General features: G+C 39.9%; 1 protein-coding gene across 1 annotated transcript in view; it reads right to left on the reverse strand.

Moving 5' to 3' along the window:
• The window catches only part of pnpla7a (patatin-like phospholipase domain containing 7a), a 28,235-nt gene extending 13,811 nt beyond the window's left edge, over positions 1–14,424 (reverse strand). The window contains exons 1-24 of the mRNA XM_022215731.2: positions 14,287–14,424; positions 13,739–13,787; positions 13,522–13,596; positions 13,035–13,122; positions 12,790–12,872; positions 12,317–12,417; positions 12,082–12,222; positions 11,835–11,994; positions 11,261–11,341; positions 10,473–10,601; positions 10,231–10,311; positions 9,498–9,627; positions 9,329–9,400; positions 9,100–9,176; positions 8,724–8,879; positions 8,498–8,575; positions 7,843–8,048; positions 7,562–7,693; positions 7,262–7,385; positions 4,738–4,851; positions 4,277–4,343; positions 3,956–4,105; positions 3,252–3,315; positions 2,800–2,968 (exon numbers count right to left, since the gene is read on the reverse strand). Coding sequence (XP_022071423.1) covers positions 2,800–2,968; positions 3,252–3,315; positions 3,956–4,105; positions 4,277–4,343; positions 4,738–4,851; positions 7,262–7,385; positions 7,562–7,693; positions 7,843–8,048; positions 8,498–8,575; positions 8,724–8,879; positions 9,100–9,176; positions 9,329–9,400; positions 9,498–9,627; positions 10,231–10,311; positions 10,473–10,601; positions 11,261–11,341; positions 11,835–11,994; positions 12,082–12,222; positions 12,317–12,417; positions 12,790–12,872; positions 13,035–13,122; positions 13,522–13,596; positions 13,739–13,787; positions 14,287–14,294 — 2,535 coding nt within the window. The 5' untranslated portion in view covers positions 14,295–14,424. The remainder of the gene's footprint in view (positions 1–2,799; positions 2,969–3,251; positions 3,316–3,955; positions 4,106–4,276; positions 4,344–4,737; positions 4,852–7,261; positions 7,386–7,561; positions 7,694–7,842; positions 8,049–8,497; positions 8,576–8,723; positions 8,880–9,099; positions 9,177–9,328; positions 9,401–9,497; positions 9,628–10,230; positions 10,312–10,472; positions 10,602–11,260; positions 11,342–11,834; positions 11,995–12,081; positions 12,223–12,316; positions 12,418–12,789; positions 12,873–13,034; positions 13,123–13,521; positions 13,597–13,738; positions 13,788–14,286) is intronic.
• Between the last annotated feature and the right edge of the window lie 2,935 nt (positions 14,425–17,359).

Below are 17,359 nucleotides of genomic sequence, written 5' to 3' on the forward strand. Positions count from 1 at the left end.
AGAGGCTTTTAATTTTATTTTCTGATGAAGAAAAACGCTGTACAGTCTGAGAGGAAGGTCAGATCTGCAACCTGGTAGACAGGCCCCCTCCACCTCTGCTGAAGCTTTAGTGTATGTGCAAGGTGAGACAGTGTGTGCCCTGAAAGATAAAATCAACCCAGAGCTATGACTCACTCTGAGCCTGAGCAAATATTGATCCATCTTACCATTTCTCCCACCATTTCCTGTTTAACGGGGATACATTCTTTTCTTTTCTCCCTGCGAAGGCAATCAGATCTCCTTCATCAGTTGGACATACGTTTTCTCTCACACTCCAGCCCCTCTTTCACAACATCTCTCCTCCCTTTGCTCATTTCTCCTGTGTGCCCAAGGGTCAAATACAAACCATTCACAGCCCGTCTGACCATTAGGTTGGTTAAACTCCAGGGTGTGCAACCATGATTCAAGAGAATAACGATCAGAAGTGAGCTTAATATCACATCAGACAGTGACCTGGTCTACCAGCATCAAGGCCTGACGGTAAACATGAGCAGCCTGAACAATAACTGGTGTGTTGATTTCTTTCAAGAGTAAAAATGACAACAAAGATTAGCCACAACGAGGGCCATTAATCTGTGTACATGTTATCTGGGATTAGATTCACACTTTCAGCTACAGATATCCAAACCCATCTGGAGATGTTAGATGAGAAGAGAGATACCACTTTGATGTCAGTAGGGTAAACGTTAGCTTAGTTAGCTTTACCTTTCAAAAGATTTAAAAACTATAATAATCAAATTTACCAGGATCTCTACAGATTATTAATTTAAATGTTACACCTCATTGTTTTGTCTCTCTAATTTTGTAATTCTCTAATTTTTTGACTTTTAATTTTAACCCTCAATCTTGTTCTTTAATTCTCAAACTGCTTGGTTCCTTTGTTTGATCTGCGTGCTAATCTAGCTAATTATTGATTTAATTTCTTATTTTTTGACTGTATTTTAATTGACTGCTCTGACTTTTCTCCTGTATCTTGCTTGATTGTCTCTGTGTTTGGATGTTTTAATTGTCACAGCACTTAGTGAACACTGTTCTTAAGGGTGCTATATAAATAAATGTATTCTTATCTGTCCAACACCTGAAGTGTAAATATGAGTAGTTGTGATTTTATTTGCGGCGATGTGCAGGAGTATTTTTAGGACTTTAAAATGGAAATGCAGCCGAGATCGAACTAGGGATCTGCTGCTCAGGGCATTTGTGCCCATGTGGTAACCCCTTGGTTGTCAGGTCATCCTGACTTCCTGGAGTTTTGTTAATGCTGTGAGGTTGCCAGGCAACATGCAGAGACCTCCGGCCACCACTGTGCCCAGTCAAGCAGTAAGATACCTGGCAGCTTTATATTACTGTACGGACACAGCAAGAAAGAAATTAAGCGTATTTCCCAAAGTGTTGCACTATTCCTTTAAAGGTCATTACATTTCTTAGAACAGTTTCTGCTCAACCATCACCTGAAATTTTTATAGCATATAATGCGGATATTATAAAGATATTTGACATTTCAGCTCTACTTTTGGAGATCTTTTTTTTTTAATTGCTTGTTGATTCAGTTTCAGCATCTATTTTCACACACTGAAACAAAGTGAGATAATTATTTGTGAACCTATCAAACAGTTCAAAGAGGAGCCTTTTCTAAGCGGCTAAATTTATAAAAAATATTTCGACACAACCACAATCAGAGATTTTTTGATCCATTTGTCCAATATTGCAGATTCTGAAATGATCTCACGATGAAAAATAATTTCATGCTTTTATCCTTAATAATTTCTGAGATGTCGTCATCTAAACAGTCTCAGATTTCAACAAAATACCTGCTGAAAGTGGGTTGACGGATTTAAAAAAAAACTTTACCTCAGAAAGTACTCTCTATATCTATGTAAAATTTGACAAATATATGTGGAGCTTTTGCCTTTTTTATACATTCACTGAGCACTTTATCTGGAACACCATGCACTACTGAGTACAGCCTCCCATATGTCCGTTACAACAGAAGTTTTGTTCCATCAGCTATCGTCATCCTCAATAAGCCACCGCGCTGAACTTGAACTTTATTTTTGTGTGTCATATTGTGAATATTGTGAATTTTGTCTTTGTATGTATGTTATGAAGCTGTGACATGACAGCTTGTGAAAACAAATTTCCTTCGGGACAATAAAGAGCTCTATCTATCTATCTATTGCTCTCATAACAGCTTCAATGCTTCGTTTGTCCATAAAATGCTCAAATGTCCACAACTTTTCTGTGAGATGATGGTCTATTTTGACACAACGGCTCTAAATAAGGTTTGGAGATTCGTCAGCTGCACATTCAGGCTTCAGATCTCCTTTTCCATCACATCCCCAAAGTGTTCTAATGGATTTAGATCTTATGTCTTTTGCTTTGTGATGTGACTCATTGTATCCTGCTGGAAATAGCTACTTGTGTATCCATAAAGGGATGCACATGATTAGCAGCAACAGGCTGTGGCCTTCAGAGCCTCATTCATTTCATTATATGAATAAATGTGTGTGTGTACAGGTGTTTTTAATAAAGTGAAAACACGAAAGCGAATAATTTTGAGCTGGCCCAGGAAATTAATCGCCTAATTGTATTCGATAATGAGCAATTAAACTAAATAAATAAAATTATTCATTGATTGATCATGAAAATAATCAGGAGTTGCAGCAGTAACCCTATTAAAGAAATGCTGGACTCCAGAATGCAGTCTATCTTTGCCTTTAAATCACCTCTCTCTTCTCCTGACAGCTTCCCCTACCACCTCACCTCCCCAACAGCAGGGTCCTGCTCCCCCAGTCCTACGATAATGATGCAGTCGGCCTGACGGATGCACCGCTGAGTCCACGGGGTCAGCGTGGAGTCAGTCTGGTAGAGAACTATGCGATGGATGTCCTCTTGTTGGCCCAGCCAGCTGGACAGACGGTACTCATGCACACTAAAGAGGAAAGGAGTCCATTAATGACAGGCGGCATTGCCTAGCTGGCAGCATTCAGTTGATCCATTTTCCGGCTGAGCCAAGAAAGCACACTTGAATGGAATTTAATGAGTGAATTAAAAAGACAAAGCCCAGAGAAACAAAATCTGATCCGCCTGGTAGAGAAAAAGGTTTTAGATGTTTGGTCACGACTTGTGTTATTTGGGGCATGCTGAAGAGAACAAATACACAACTGACATAAATGCAAGGTTGCAGAAAATGTTCAATCTGCTGCTGCACATACCTGTCGAGTGCTGCAGCCCCAAGGCGCTGTTTGATAATTTCACTGGTCAGCAGAAGAGTCGGGCCTGTGTGTGATCAGATTACATTTACAGTCAGTGTCTGCTCAAAGGACGTGCTACTTCTAAATGGCTTAAACAGTTTCTTCAACATAATTTGATCGGTAAGAAGGAAACATTAAATTGTATCAGATCTGTTAAAGTCAAACATGCACCACTTTGTTAGAAATTAATGAAAAGCTTTAATTCAAAATTTGAAAATAAAACAAAGAAGAGTTCTGCGCTGAGAACGACTCAAGCAAACCTTCTGGCTGTTTGTATATTCTAAGCTCTGAGCGTACGACGAGCAAGTCACCTTTCTTGGCGACACTCCCTACAATCCTAAAAGCTCAAAGGACACACACAACCTTGTAGTGAAAGCAGCAGACCTCAAATTAATGAGTAAGCAGGCAATCAAAATTTATTTCAACTGGGAGGTGCAAAACAGTTGAATCACACTAAGGAATGTTAATGACGCAACATGACTAGAGAGACACGCCTTATCAAAATATGTTTCTATAACTAGTGTGAATTTTGGAGAATGACAGACTAGACTGACAGACAAACATCATCCAGGATCAGTCCTCAACCCTGAATTCTGACCTCTGAAGGGCAGAAGTGAAACATAAACATCAGGTCAGTTGGAGCTCCCGTGTATTATTCTTCTCACCTATTGCAATGAGTGCATGCTGCAGCTCCAGGGTGAAAGCAGTCAGCGGCACCTCTTCTGATACAGGCAGGACCGCCACAGTGGACAGGTTGGAGGCTTGGTTCCCAGCATCCCACTTACTTCCTGGAGTGTGAAGGGCCAAACTGCGAGCTGGAAATGTATTACAAATTTGTGAAGTTCACCTTGGACAGCATCACGCAGTGGGACAAAACAAAGCAATCGAAACACCAGCGAGATGCAGCACGATTCCAGATGTGTTGGAGCAGCAAAAGCCAAAAATTAAACATTTAAAGGCAACGCTGCACATGAAGATGCACGCACCTGTCAAAGGACCGTTGACCTGCTGGAGGATCTTCTGACCAAGCAGGTGGATCAACCTGGTGACAACCTGAGATACACAGACAAACTCATCATTCAGGCTGCTATTGTTTTCTTACCATGGACAGAGCAACGCTTCTTTGGAAATGCAATTCAAGTTTCAACTTAAGATCCGACGAAAAAGCATTTTGGGAGGCCTTAACACACATTACTAAGTGTTGGTCGTACGATCCGAGCAAGAGGCCACGATTTAACGAACTGAAAACACAACTCAGCACTATCTAAGAAGAGGAGAAGGTCCAGCAGAAGACGATAATTGTTCAAATAGCTTTTTTTAAGAAAGTACATTGAATCAACTCAACGTTTTCAAAGCAATCACTGACTCCTTTTCAAATCTCTACACACATACTCCATCCTCAAAAAACATCAAATCAAATTAATTTAACACTTTACGTTAGATCTACCTGTGGGAACTTCCTTTTGATGGAGCTCAGAGCTCCTTCTGGTAGCTTGGCCAGCTCTGAGTCTCGTACTGCGTGCACGGTAGTGGCTCTGTTCTGATGTGTCAGAGCCTCCACCTGCAGAGAAATAAATCACACATCATTTAGTTTACTCAGTCAGAAAACATGAAGGTCATTCCTCAGTAAATGAAAATGAAGTTAGCCTAGTTAAAAAACTAAAAATAAACCCATCATTACAGCGTGTAACATCATGTGCTATAAGAGAAATCTCCACTTTAAGAAGCAGCTGCTTCACAGAATTTCTCCCAAAAGGGCATGCGTGTAGTGTGAAATTCATTACAAGTTTTAACAGTTAGTGACTTCTGACGAGCGCTGTTTTGTTCCAACAGGTTCTATAAATAAGATCTCTGTATCTCATCATCTTGAGCTGACGTCACCACGGCAGCGCTAAATATGTCTCAGAACGATAGCCACCTCTACAACAGTCTTATTTCTACTGTCAAATAGAAGCTGCAGTGACAGCTTTCCTCCTCCAGGTAACAGTAACCATAGCATCCATCAATCCAGGTATTATTAGAAGCAGTGTGGCAGAGGCCAGCCACACCAGCCAATGGGAAATTAGGTGAGTGAAACCAAGTGACTTTGCTTTACGCAGGTTGTTGAAATGAACATGAAAAGCGTTGACATTAGTGTCCATCTTAGATTATAACCCAACGAGGACAACACTGGGAAATACACAGTGCTTTGTAAAAGTTTCAGGCACTTTTTAAAAGATTCTTATCCACCACATAATATCAGGTAGGGCTTTTTAAATCAGTCCCAAATCAGTTCTGTAGAATATGACAACTCTAGACATAAAGCCTGGGTGATAAAATATTATGTGGTAATTTAAGGAGTCAGGCATGAAGAGCCCTTAACTTCATTTTTCTGTTTACTGTACTCTGTGTCAAATCAGGGTTATTAGGCGCATTGCATGCAATTAGATTCAGTCCAAGAACTGTGTATGACATGCAGCCTTTTTAACACATTGTACCCAAGTAGCAAGGCTTTAAAAGTATTTGTATACCTTCTTAGCCGGCTGTACGTGAACACATGAGTTCACAGGTGGTTGATGGCGTTTTCAAGAGGGTTATTAAGGCCATTGTGAGCGCTTAGATTCGGCCCAACGCACAAGAACTCATTACACGGCCTTTTATTGTTCAGCAGGACAACAATCAAACAAAGAGCTTCTCGGGGTGAAGAGGTGAAAAATACTTGACCGGTAAAGTCAGTCATGTGATCTCAGTCTAAGTGAACTGCATTCCACTTGTTGGAGATCAGACTAAAGGTAGAGACACCAACAACAAGAAGGCTGAAGGTAGCGCCAGTAAAAGGGTGGGAGAGCGTCACCAGATTAAAGCTTAGACTTGACATTTAAAGTATGAACTGTGTATTACTCATAAATGTATTGATTTACTGGATAGGTGAGCAGGCACTGAATGCATCATTTCTTCTTACTCATTAAATCAAACCTGAAATGTCTTAACAACTGCAATGTGGACACCCACGCTCCTCTGGCAGCCTGGCCGGTGATTTCAGTGCAAACTTCTGTGTAAATGTGTTTGGAGCTGTTCCAAAAAGAGTCTGAGACAAAGAGCACGAAAAAGATGATCTACATTATTTTTATTTAAATTTAATTTCAGCCGTCTTGCAGCTAATGTTTTGTAACTCTTCCCCCTTTACATATTCATCAGATGTACTTGGCTGAGTTTTTATTTACTGGAAATGATAGTACTCTCATGGCCGTGTTTTTGAAGAGCATATAGGCAGCCTGTTTTATTGATTATAGACTGAATACTCTTTAAATGTGATGATCAACTACTGATAAATAGCCTTTCTTTATGCATTTTTAAAATTGTACATGTTAGATTTTAAAGAAAATATTCAGACTTTCATTGCATATATTCCCAGTTTCATTCTATATATTCCAAGTTTCGTTATATATTCCGAGTTTCATTCCATATATTCACTTTTATTCCGATTTTCATTCTATATATATATATTGAGACTTTCATTCCATATATTCCAACACGTAAAATACATTACACTGACAGTTTTCTACCCGCTAATCACCAGCTGTCTTCCCCCTGGCTGTCATGATTGTAGTCTCACACAGTCACATTACAGCACTGTGTCAGTGCTGAAGAATGGTCTGGCTGTATACACTGTCACCCTGCTGTCGGGGAATAAACACTCTGGTTTGTTTTCGTTTCCTTAACCAATCACATTTGTCTTAGGAACAGCTAAGCCCAGAATGTTCCAACAGTGCCACGGTAAAATAGAGTCGGGGTGAACTTGTTTCCATAACTGGTGAGCAAACAATCAAGAATGTCCCTGTTAGACAGCAAATGCTGTAAACACATTCTTTCTATACAATTACTATCATTCACTGAAAGAATCAAGCAGGTCTGTCTTGGGGAGGAGAATGCCAGTTGCAGGCTTACACCCTCGGTCTACATCGAGTTAGTCAAACTGCTATGGTTCTTACCACTCCAATCAGGTCTCCACGTCCATACTCTCCTATCAACTCCTTCTTGCCATCCTCCTTCATGATCACAGAGCGCAGTCGACCACTCAGCACAATGAAAGTACTGTCTGATTTCTCTCCTTGCCTGAAAAACACACATATAACTTCACCTCACTACAAGCAATTCTCTCAACAAAAACTAGATTTAATAAAAACTCAGTCGCCTCCATTGTTAACTTGCATGTGACATTTCTAAATTAATTTCCCAGCAGTTTTTTGAAGACTATTTTACCAAAATCGGCAAGTCCATTAGTAGAATACCTGTAAACAGCCCTGCCAGCTTCCACAGCCATCCAGTCAAGAGCAAAGTCTATCTGTCTTACAAAAGAGGACATCCTCCTCACCACAGTGTGAGCCACGTTCAGCACTACTTTCGGCTCCACACGCATTATCCTGAAAAAAAATGTCAAAGAAAACTCACAGATTATCATCATTGTTCAGATAAAAGACACTTTCTAAGGTAAAGCATGTTTTGTCAGTCTACAGTCCAGAACACTACACTTGTATCTTGCATGGATGGGTGTGTGGATGTGTCCACTGACTCATAGAAGTGGGTTTTGGAGATAGAGAGGAAGCTGCAGTCTCGCTGGGCTCGAACAGTGAATATGAGAGGCTCTCCGGTCAGGACGGCCAGGTGACCAACCAGCTCTCCGGGATGTGTCAAAAACAGGCGTGTCTCTTCTTCACGATCAATCATCCGCTGGTAAACATGGAGGAGGCCAGAAATAACAAACTGGATGCTCACCTCCTACAACCCCAAGATGGGAGAAATTAGAGAAGAGCACAGAGTTTAAAGAGTGGAGGTGAATGTCAAACGTTAGGTGTTTATGAAGTGCATTTATCTAAAAAAAATCTAATCATTTTTTAGTGATTTTAGTTAGATTACAACAAAATCTTAAATGTTTAACATTTGTATTTTAGTTTGGACTCGAGTTTGTTTGGCTCTCTTGTTTTTCTGCTCATGATAGTTTCAAACAACACTTCTTAATTATTGGTGCCCACAAGTAATTTGTAGATACAACTTTAAATAAATGCCACATTTTTCCCTGCTTATGTCCTGGCACACTCTCCCATGGAGGCATGTTCCATCATTCGAAACAGTTGTACTACAGTTACAAAACTGGACAAATCTTTATACAACAGCGCTATAAACCCAAGAAAAGAAGGTGAAACTGCTTTTTAAGTTGTTCTTCAGACCTGGTCTCCTTGACGAGCTACCACAGAACCAGCTTTGACGTGGTGAAGGGTTACTCTGCCCTCAAGTAGAGTGGGGTCCTGTAACAGAAAAAAATATTAATACCTCTTTATTATCTCATAATAAAAACACACAGAGTTCGACCAAAGTAGACCTGCCTTCAGACTTTTTCCATGTATATTACCTTTACTTAAAGTATGTAAACACTAAACATATTTCCTTGATCACCTGCAGTTGGATGATTCCCAGCAGGTCCTTCTTGGCAGCCTGAAGGATGGTGCTGCTCTTACTGAGGTGGATGGCATCAGAGTGCCCTCCACTGTCTGTGTAGTGAAACACTTCAGAGGGCGTGTGCTGCATCGTCACACTCTTCTTCAGACTGGACTAAAGGGATAAGCATTATTATTATCTTTATCTTTTTACTTACTATTCTATTTGTACTTGCACCAAGAGCACCAGAGAAAATTCCTTGTAAGTGTAACAACCTACTTGGCAATAAAACTGATTCTGATTCTGACAAGACAGTCATTTATATCAAAGAATTAAATAAGCAAATGTTGGAATATGGAGTCACATTTACACATCAAACTGTAGAGAAACTTACTTTCTGAGTGACAGGACTCGGTGGCGCCTCATCTATAGTGACTCGAGCTCGTTCACATGCCATGTTCAGGTCGTTACCTACAACTCAGGATAAAATGGAGAGGATAATGAGTTTATCCATGTCTGTGTGTGCCCTTGTTTTCAGATCAGTGACTGTGATGAGTGTGTGCAGGAAATTAAAACAGGCATGTGGCATTTGGTGAGCGCTTATGTCCAAGACAGTGACCCACCAGCGCAGTCGGTGGGCATCGAGATGGATCGCAGCTTCCTGTAGCTGTTTGAAGGGCTGTCCTTTACACCATCTGTTTAACGTAAAGTGATGCACCAGCACTAAATCAGTTCCAGCAAAATATGAAACATGTGTGGAGTGTATGTTTGAAATGACAGTGGGTGTCTGACCTGTCTCTGCAGGGCACTCTGTGGTGCCAGCAGGTAATTCATCCTGGAAGTGGAGACGGCGAGTCATTTTTCCTGAATTTGCCTCTCCCAACACGTTGTTTATGTTGGTCAAGGGCACCGCCTGACTTTCCTGTCAGTCAAGCAACAAAAAAAAACATTTCAGTTCAGATCAAGTCTCCAAGGACTCGTGGGCAAACTATAAACTTCCAGAAAAACTAAAAAACACTGACGGGACAGAGATTCGATTTTTGTTGGGGAACACAAGACATTTATTTCTGAAAAAATATAGCATCTATTTTCCTTATTTGATGCTGATTGGAGATTTATAACAACTACAATAAAAAATACTGTTAAAAACCTTGCCAAATGCCAAAGTGAATCCCCCTCCATTTATTTCCTTCTATCGAGGACAAAATTAGGGAATATTTCTGAGAATCATTCAGTGAGAGGAAAGCCAGGTTTAAAGGTTACTGCTCTCCTCGTTTCTGTGGAAGGTTTATAGTCATTTTTATTCATTTTCACTGGGCTGTATGAAGGACCAAGTTATGATGCTGTGCTTAATGTTGTGTGAAATTAGCTTGCGTGTGTGTGTGTGTGGCCAAACGTGCGTGTGCCTTTCTGTGCTTGTTTATGTACGATTTCATCAAAGTCGTACTTTGGCATTCAATCTGAGCCTCTCTGCATGACTGTGTGTGTGTACAAATGTGTCTGTACTAATTAATTCCCCTCCTACCGGATTGAAGAGCTCAGTTGTTAGGCCCAGATAGTTATGTAATGCCAGAAAGGTGACTCTTTGGAGGCGCACCATGATTATCTGCAACGCAAAACAAAAATCACACACTGGAGATAAACAGAGCAGAACATACGAGACATTAGGGTTGTATCCAAATGATTTTGTTGTATTTAGTGTTGCATTCCAGAGGGAGGAAACACAAACACTACATTATGCGTAACTGTTGCTGGACAATCTGTTACCTGAATGACGCGCACAAGTGTTTCTGGGTATTTCTTAAACACCGACTCAAAGGCTGATGCAGGTAAACGCAGGATGGTGGAGCGAGTAGCAGCCCGTGCTGATACAGTCTTGTATGGAGCTGGGTAACCCTGGCAAAACAATAGAAAAGTTAAAAATAAATAAAAATCACAGACAGAGGGCACAGTCACAGAATTCTCATCTTCAAACTTTGCTTCTATTTTTGATACCAATGTGATTAGAAATATCGATGGCACAATAAAATAAACTAAGGACAGCTTTCATCTCTCAGTACAAACTCGTATTTAGTGCAATGAGCATTTTAAATATGTGGCTTAATTAATTATAAATATACAATACAGGTAGGTGTAATGCAGTCCTAAAGTGTAAAAAAAAAACACAAGACATGTCAAAAATATTATTGTAATATCGTGATTTGTGATCAATTTTCTATTTCTGGCACGTTTTTCCTTCATTTGATTTCATGATTTTTGTTGATTTGAAGTTTTCTCCAAATAATACCAATGTGAGAGTCTGGTACAGATCCAGATTTTTCATTAAAAAAATAGCATAAAAGACTCAGTTTTAAGTAATAAATTTCAGCTGAATAGACGTAGGAAATAAAAACTGAAAAGAGCACAACACTGAACACAGTGCAAAATTGCATTGGTTGACAGGAGGGAATATAATATAGCAACTGATCAACACATTGAACTGATCAGACGGATCAGAGGGCAAACAAGGACAGAACAAGGTCTGATGTGCAGAACAAGAATAAACGGGAGCTCACGGTGATAATGTCTAGAATACTGAGCAGACTGTGGACGCTGTCTCCTGGATGCACATCTTTCACCACTGGTTCTGTCCCATCCTAAAAAAAAAACAAAAAATACAAATATTACAGATGGCACCAACATCAGCTAGTTATCTTTGTTCAGACTTTACTGTGCAGCTCCATATATCTTTCACTCTTTAAAAACATCTTTGAAAATGCCATCAAAAAGTAGCCAAGAAGCTGAGAGGTATAATAAGTCTACTGTAGAATGAGATGCCTTTCACTTCAGCATAGCACATCTGTATAAAACTACTGCCCTCTGCTGTTCATTTTTTTTCCATACACTATGTACAGAAACATTTAAGGGTAGAGTAGGATGCTTAAACAGTCAATACATCAAGTAAAGTGTGTTTAAAGCCAGGCATTGCACTTCGTTAAAGTTAGATTTCAAATGTGTTAATGACCAGTGGCACCACCTCTGATGATCTCTCCTGGTTTGAGCTTTAATCTTTGATACTTCTGGATGTAAACAACAGGCTACATGGCAGTGTGCAGTATGTGAAACTCTTCCAACACGCCATTCACATACATTCTCTTGGATGCAGAGCTCAAGTCGTCCGTCCTGGACCACGAAGATGCTGTCGTCATCATCTCCTGGCTTGAATAGACCTTCACCTTCCTGCAGCTCAATAAACACCATGTGGCGACACAGCTCCAGAAACAGGGGCTTCTCAAAATGGCCCAAGACCCTACAACAAGTTCCAGAACATGCTTGTAATGTGAAAAAAAAACAACTGTGAAGGCTAAATCTGAAGGAGAGTCGCATATTTGTTTACCTGACATTTTTAAGCATATAGAGGACTTCAGAAGGCAGGTTTGAACTCTGTACATCAAACTCTGTTAGGTCAGCCTCTAGCAAGGAGGGAGGGGGTTCCTTGGGCTGCAGAGTGGGAGGGTCTTTACGGATCCGCAGGATTCTGTTGGCACAAAAAATGTGTTTAACAGCTATTGAATAACCAATATACAACAAGACTTAAAGCAAACCTTTAAAGAAGTAGTAATGGTGCATACTTGCGAGCTATGCTCAACACTTTGGTTCTTTTGCGTATGCGTTGCGGTTGCTTTGACACCGAGGTAGAGGAGGAAGGAGGGATCGAGGACAGCGTCTGGACCTTAAAAAAGCAGAAGCATATTCAAGATTAGCTTTGCTGTTGTTTACTGCTGACAGAAATACACATTATATTTGGAGAAAGGTGTAGATATAAAAGATGCATAAAGAAAAAATACATTGTAAATTTCCTTTCATGAAATAATGAGAAGCTGAATCATTATGTATTCATGTTAAATAACTTCTAGTATTACTGTAGAAGTTACAGGAGTCACACTAATTATATTGGCTGTGAACTATACAACATACAACTGTATACAATGTGACTGTTGGCTTAAACACATGAGAAAAACTATTCCCCTCATTTAGAATATCGATTTGAATCTACCAGATTATAGTGTTTGTTTAAAAGTGCTTTGACAGTACTGGAAAATACCTTTCGCATTATCTTCCTTCCATAGAAGAGCACTTTATCTCGCTTTCTGAAGCGATAGTGAGGTACACCAGGCTGTTTCTCACCTTATCCAAGAATCCAAAAATAAAATGGAAATAAAGCTCTGTTAGCACTCTGAAGGAAATTTAAGAGAGAGTACAGTTCTATAAGACCTAAACAAACAGAGGTATACAAAAAAATAAGTCACAGAATAAATATAACAATCAGGAAGACGCTGGATGACTCACGAGCAAGTTTGTATCTCCTGTAAAGGAAGAGCACCACAATCCCGATCAGTGAGACTGCAACTGCAGCTCCAATTAGCACTCCTGTGAGCTGACAGACAGATAAGAGCAACACAATAATAGTATGGTCACATGAGAAGGGAAGACAGCATGGGATATTTAAGTTGCTGCTATTGTAACATTACACTTCAAAGTCCAAATCCATTTCACAAATAAATAATTCATAGCAATTCAAAGCACGTTCAGAGAACATAGTGTTCAGATTTAATGGAGCTTAACTCTTTATGGGTAGAAACTGCCAAGAATGGTTAAATACAAAAACAGAAGTAACTCAAATCATTACAACCAGAACCAAAACACATTTTACTAATCAGACTGAATATAATCCACCTCTACGGGTCAGAAAAGCACCTGATCTGAATACACTATATTTAGAACAGTGACAGTCATACTTAAAAACACAGCCTCTGAATGAACCCCTGTTTCATACCATGGTGGTCTGCATCCTCTCCTCCACAAACTGTTGTAGTCGTGCTCTGAAGTCACTTTTGCTGTTCATCAGCATCTAAATATAAGTTAGGGTTAGCACAACTTCATAAATGCAGTTAATAACAGTATAATAATGACAGCTTTAAACTGTGTTAAATTGTCAGCGTCTACATTTGCTATGCCTGTTGGTTCACTTAAAAAGACATGGAGTTGCTTACTGAGCTGGACAGTTTGCACAGGTCTCCATCCACCCCACTACAATCCATCCTGTAAGACAAGAATCCCTATAAACGATACGCCTGTGGCCCAAAGAAGACAGCAACATTACACAAGAAGAGGTCACATTTCATGGAAGGATCACAAGTGGCTGGAAAAGGGGAAAGTATGAAAAGAGGAACATAGATTTGTGCATTAGCAGCATTCCACCAGCCTCTCTCGTCATCTGGCTTCGTGTCTAGCTTGAAATACAACTGTAAGACTTAACAAGCAAACAACAAGCGAGTATAATGAGCCAGCAACGATGTAACTGGGGGCTGATGTTAGCTGGTTCTTCTTCTTCTTCTTCTTATGAATTGAGCAGGTGTTAACTGGTTAACTCCATACATTCTCCACGTAAGCTTCCTATAGCTTCCCGTTAGCAGAAACAACATTAGCTAGCGGCTACCTGACTGAGCTTAGCCGTCTCACCAGCGCAACTAAACAACTGAAGTCAACTTCGCATTCAAGCTTTCTGAATTTCTCAATGTACAGAAAACGCAACACTTACTTTTGCATTTAAGGTGTGCAGTTTCAAGCTCGTAACATCGCTAAACAGACGAAGTTAGCCAGAAGCTAACAAAGTTTTTGTGCTGTCACTTGCTTGGCCCCGCCCCTGACTTGCGTTGCCTTGGTACCGAATGGAGCTCTCATCCAATCAGAGACGGAGCGGGACACCGTTGTCTTCCTGTTTACAACAAAGGCAGATGTGAACTCAGGAGATTCTAGTGGAGGTGAGGTCTGTTTATCTTACCACAACCTGAACCTAGTCTTCTATTCTGATACCTCACCAACACTCACCAGTCGTGTTTGTGCTCCTGAGTCTTGGGACTTGGGATGTGATATTTTATTTATTTCCTGGTATCTGATATTTATGTTCATCCTATGTAATTTTACAAATTGAAAAATCTGCAGTGGTAGAATGTTTGTAGATTTGATAAAATGCTTCAAGTATACAAGTGTGTTACTTTATTATGTTCATTTTATGCCTCTCCGTGAAATATTCTACTTTTACTCACTGATAACGTGTAAGGTGTATTGTTACAGCTGGACTAAAATAAACTCCTATGATCAATTTCATTCCCTGAATTACCCTAACACCAAAAAAATCATAACACAATGGAAAAGCTGACTTGGTCATTTTCAATCCACGTGTACATTTATTGTACACCACACAGAGTAGACAACAACAAACCGAGCTGATCCCAAGGTCAGCTGAAGTTCACACAGAAAGCATTAACTGAAATAGGATTATTTACCCAACTGACCATGTGTCATAGGTCAGCCTACAGTTTGACTACCACTTCATTCTCTCCTCTTGTCATATGCTGGATCGCCACATTGTGCGCGATCATCTCCACGGACTTTTGCTTGCATTTAAACACTGTACAATCTTTGCTTTTGGCACTTCTTAACCATCTGTTGCATGCATCACTTAGTCTAAATGAGCCTTTTATTATATGCTTGTGTCACATCTATCTATCTATCTATCTATCTATCTATCTATCTATCTATCTATCTAAACCCATTGTGAAAATGGCCTGTCTGAACTTGCACTTCATTATAATTACTTATACTGTCCCACAGTATATAACTCGGTTTAAATTAACACCACTGTGACTATGCATAATTCCTATGCAAAAATACACACACTAACTTAGTTCTTACTGCTCTTATGAGTAATGTAATTTATTACTCTGTTTGAATCGGCTAAAAAAAGTCTGACATGTTGGTAATGAGTCACAAATCTGGAACTAATCTGATCTGAAATGGATCAAACTAACTGAATAGGTGTCACTCTCACTTGTGTTCTCTGTCATGGTGAAAAATCTGTTATTGAAAAGAAATAATCATCACCGACAGCATTAGAGCATGAATTGAATGGCTGACACAGTGGCTTTTCCAGACTTGAAAACTTGTGAACCCTTTAGAATTTTCTATATTTCTGCATTATTATGGACCTACAAGTCCAAAGATAAAAATATTGTACTTGGTTATTTGTTTGTACATTTATTTATATATACAAATATCTATGCCTGCGTGGGTTTTCTACAGGTGATCTGGCTTTCTCCCCCAGAGACATGCTTATTAGGTTGACTGATGTTTCTAAATTAGTTGTAGATGTAAGCATGTGGGCAACACTGTGGTTAGAACTGTTGCTCACAGTGAGAAGGTAAGTGGTTCATGTCTTTCTACATGGAGTTTGCATGTTCCCTCTGTGCCTGAATGGGTTCTTGCTGGGTTCTCCGGCTTCCTCCCGCCGTCCAAAAACATGCTGAGGTTGATTGGTGAGTCTAAATTGTCCACAGGTGTGAATGTGAGTGTGCTTGTTTGTGTCCCCTGCCTTCCTCTTAAGTCAGGTGGGATAGACTCCAGCCATCCCATGGCCCTAAAGAGGATTAAATGTATAGTTATCGGATGGATGGATGCAAGCATGTATGTTTTTCTCAGTCTTTTTTCTGGCAAGGTCAGTTTCAGGTTATATGTTTTCTCTCACCCAGTTTCAGCTGAAATAGGTTCCAGCTCCCTGCAGCTCATGGAATGAAGTAAATATCTGTAAGTGCCATAAGTATGTGAACCTTCATTATCTGGTCTGATCCCTTGCAAAGACTGTAACTACAGTATTGATTGGTCCTTTGAATCGGCTTGGAGCAATTTAAGAGCATTTTTAGTGCATTCTTTCATACAGAACAAGTTGAACTCTGGAATGTTTGTTTACTTTCTCACGTGAACTGCTCACGTCAGGTCCTTTCACAACATTTCTGTAGGATTCAGGTCAGGACTTCGTCGTATTATTTACTTAATTCTTTAACCATTCTTAGAATGACTTGTGGGCTTAAATGACCCATTTTGTCGAGATTCATGACACAGACAGATGCCCTGACATTTTCAATTGGACTTTGACTTTGCTGGTCTAATTTAGAATTCATGAATGATAGGAAGCCATCCTGGCCCAGATGCAGCTAAACAGGCCCAAGTCATGACACTGCCAACACCATGTTTCACAGATGGGATATCCTGAAATGCAGCATTTTTTCTTCTTATTTAAACCAAAAAGTACTATTTTAGTGTCATTAATATTTCTCCAGCCTTCTGGCTTGTTCGTGTGAGCAATCCTTCTTTTGAAAAGCAGCAATTTTCTTCTTGTAGCCCTGCCAGGCACACCATTGTTGTTCAGTGTTCTCCTGATGGTGGGCTCATGAACATTCACAACAGACAATCTAAAAGAGGCCTTTAGTTGTTTAAAAGTTACACCGTGTTCCTTTGTGATTACGCTAAGTGTAACACTTTGTTCCTAGAGGGTTCTTTGTTGTTCAGCCTCTCCTGGTGAGACTAACAATGGTTTTGAATTTCCTCCATTTGTGCACAATCTGTCTGACGGTGCATTAGTGGAGTTCAGACTCTTTAGAGATGGTTTTGTAATCTTTGCAAACATAATAAACTGCCACCTCCACAAGTATGTGTTGCTAAGATCAGACTTTGATAAATTCCTGTTCTTGAAATGCAACAGCAGAGTCTAGTTTCACCCTGAAATGAACTGCTAACCAGAGATTCATGTGCTTTTGCCACTCAGACATTTCATG

Source organism: Acanthochromis polyacanthus, chromosome 18 (genome assembly GCF_021347895.1).
Source record: "Acanthochromis polyacanthus isolate Apoly-LR-REF ecotype Palm Island chromosome 18, KAUST_Apoly_ChrSc, whole genome shotgun sequence".
NCBI classification, from domain to species: Eukaryota; Metazoa; Chordata; class Actinopteri; family Pomacentridae; genus Acanthochromis; species Acanthochromis polyacanthus.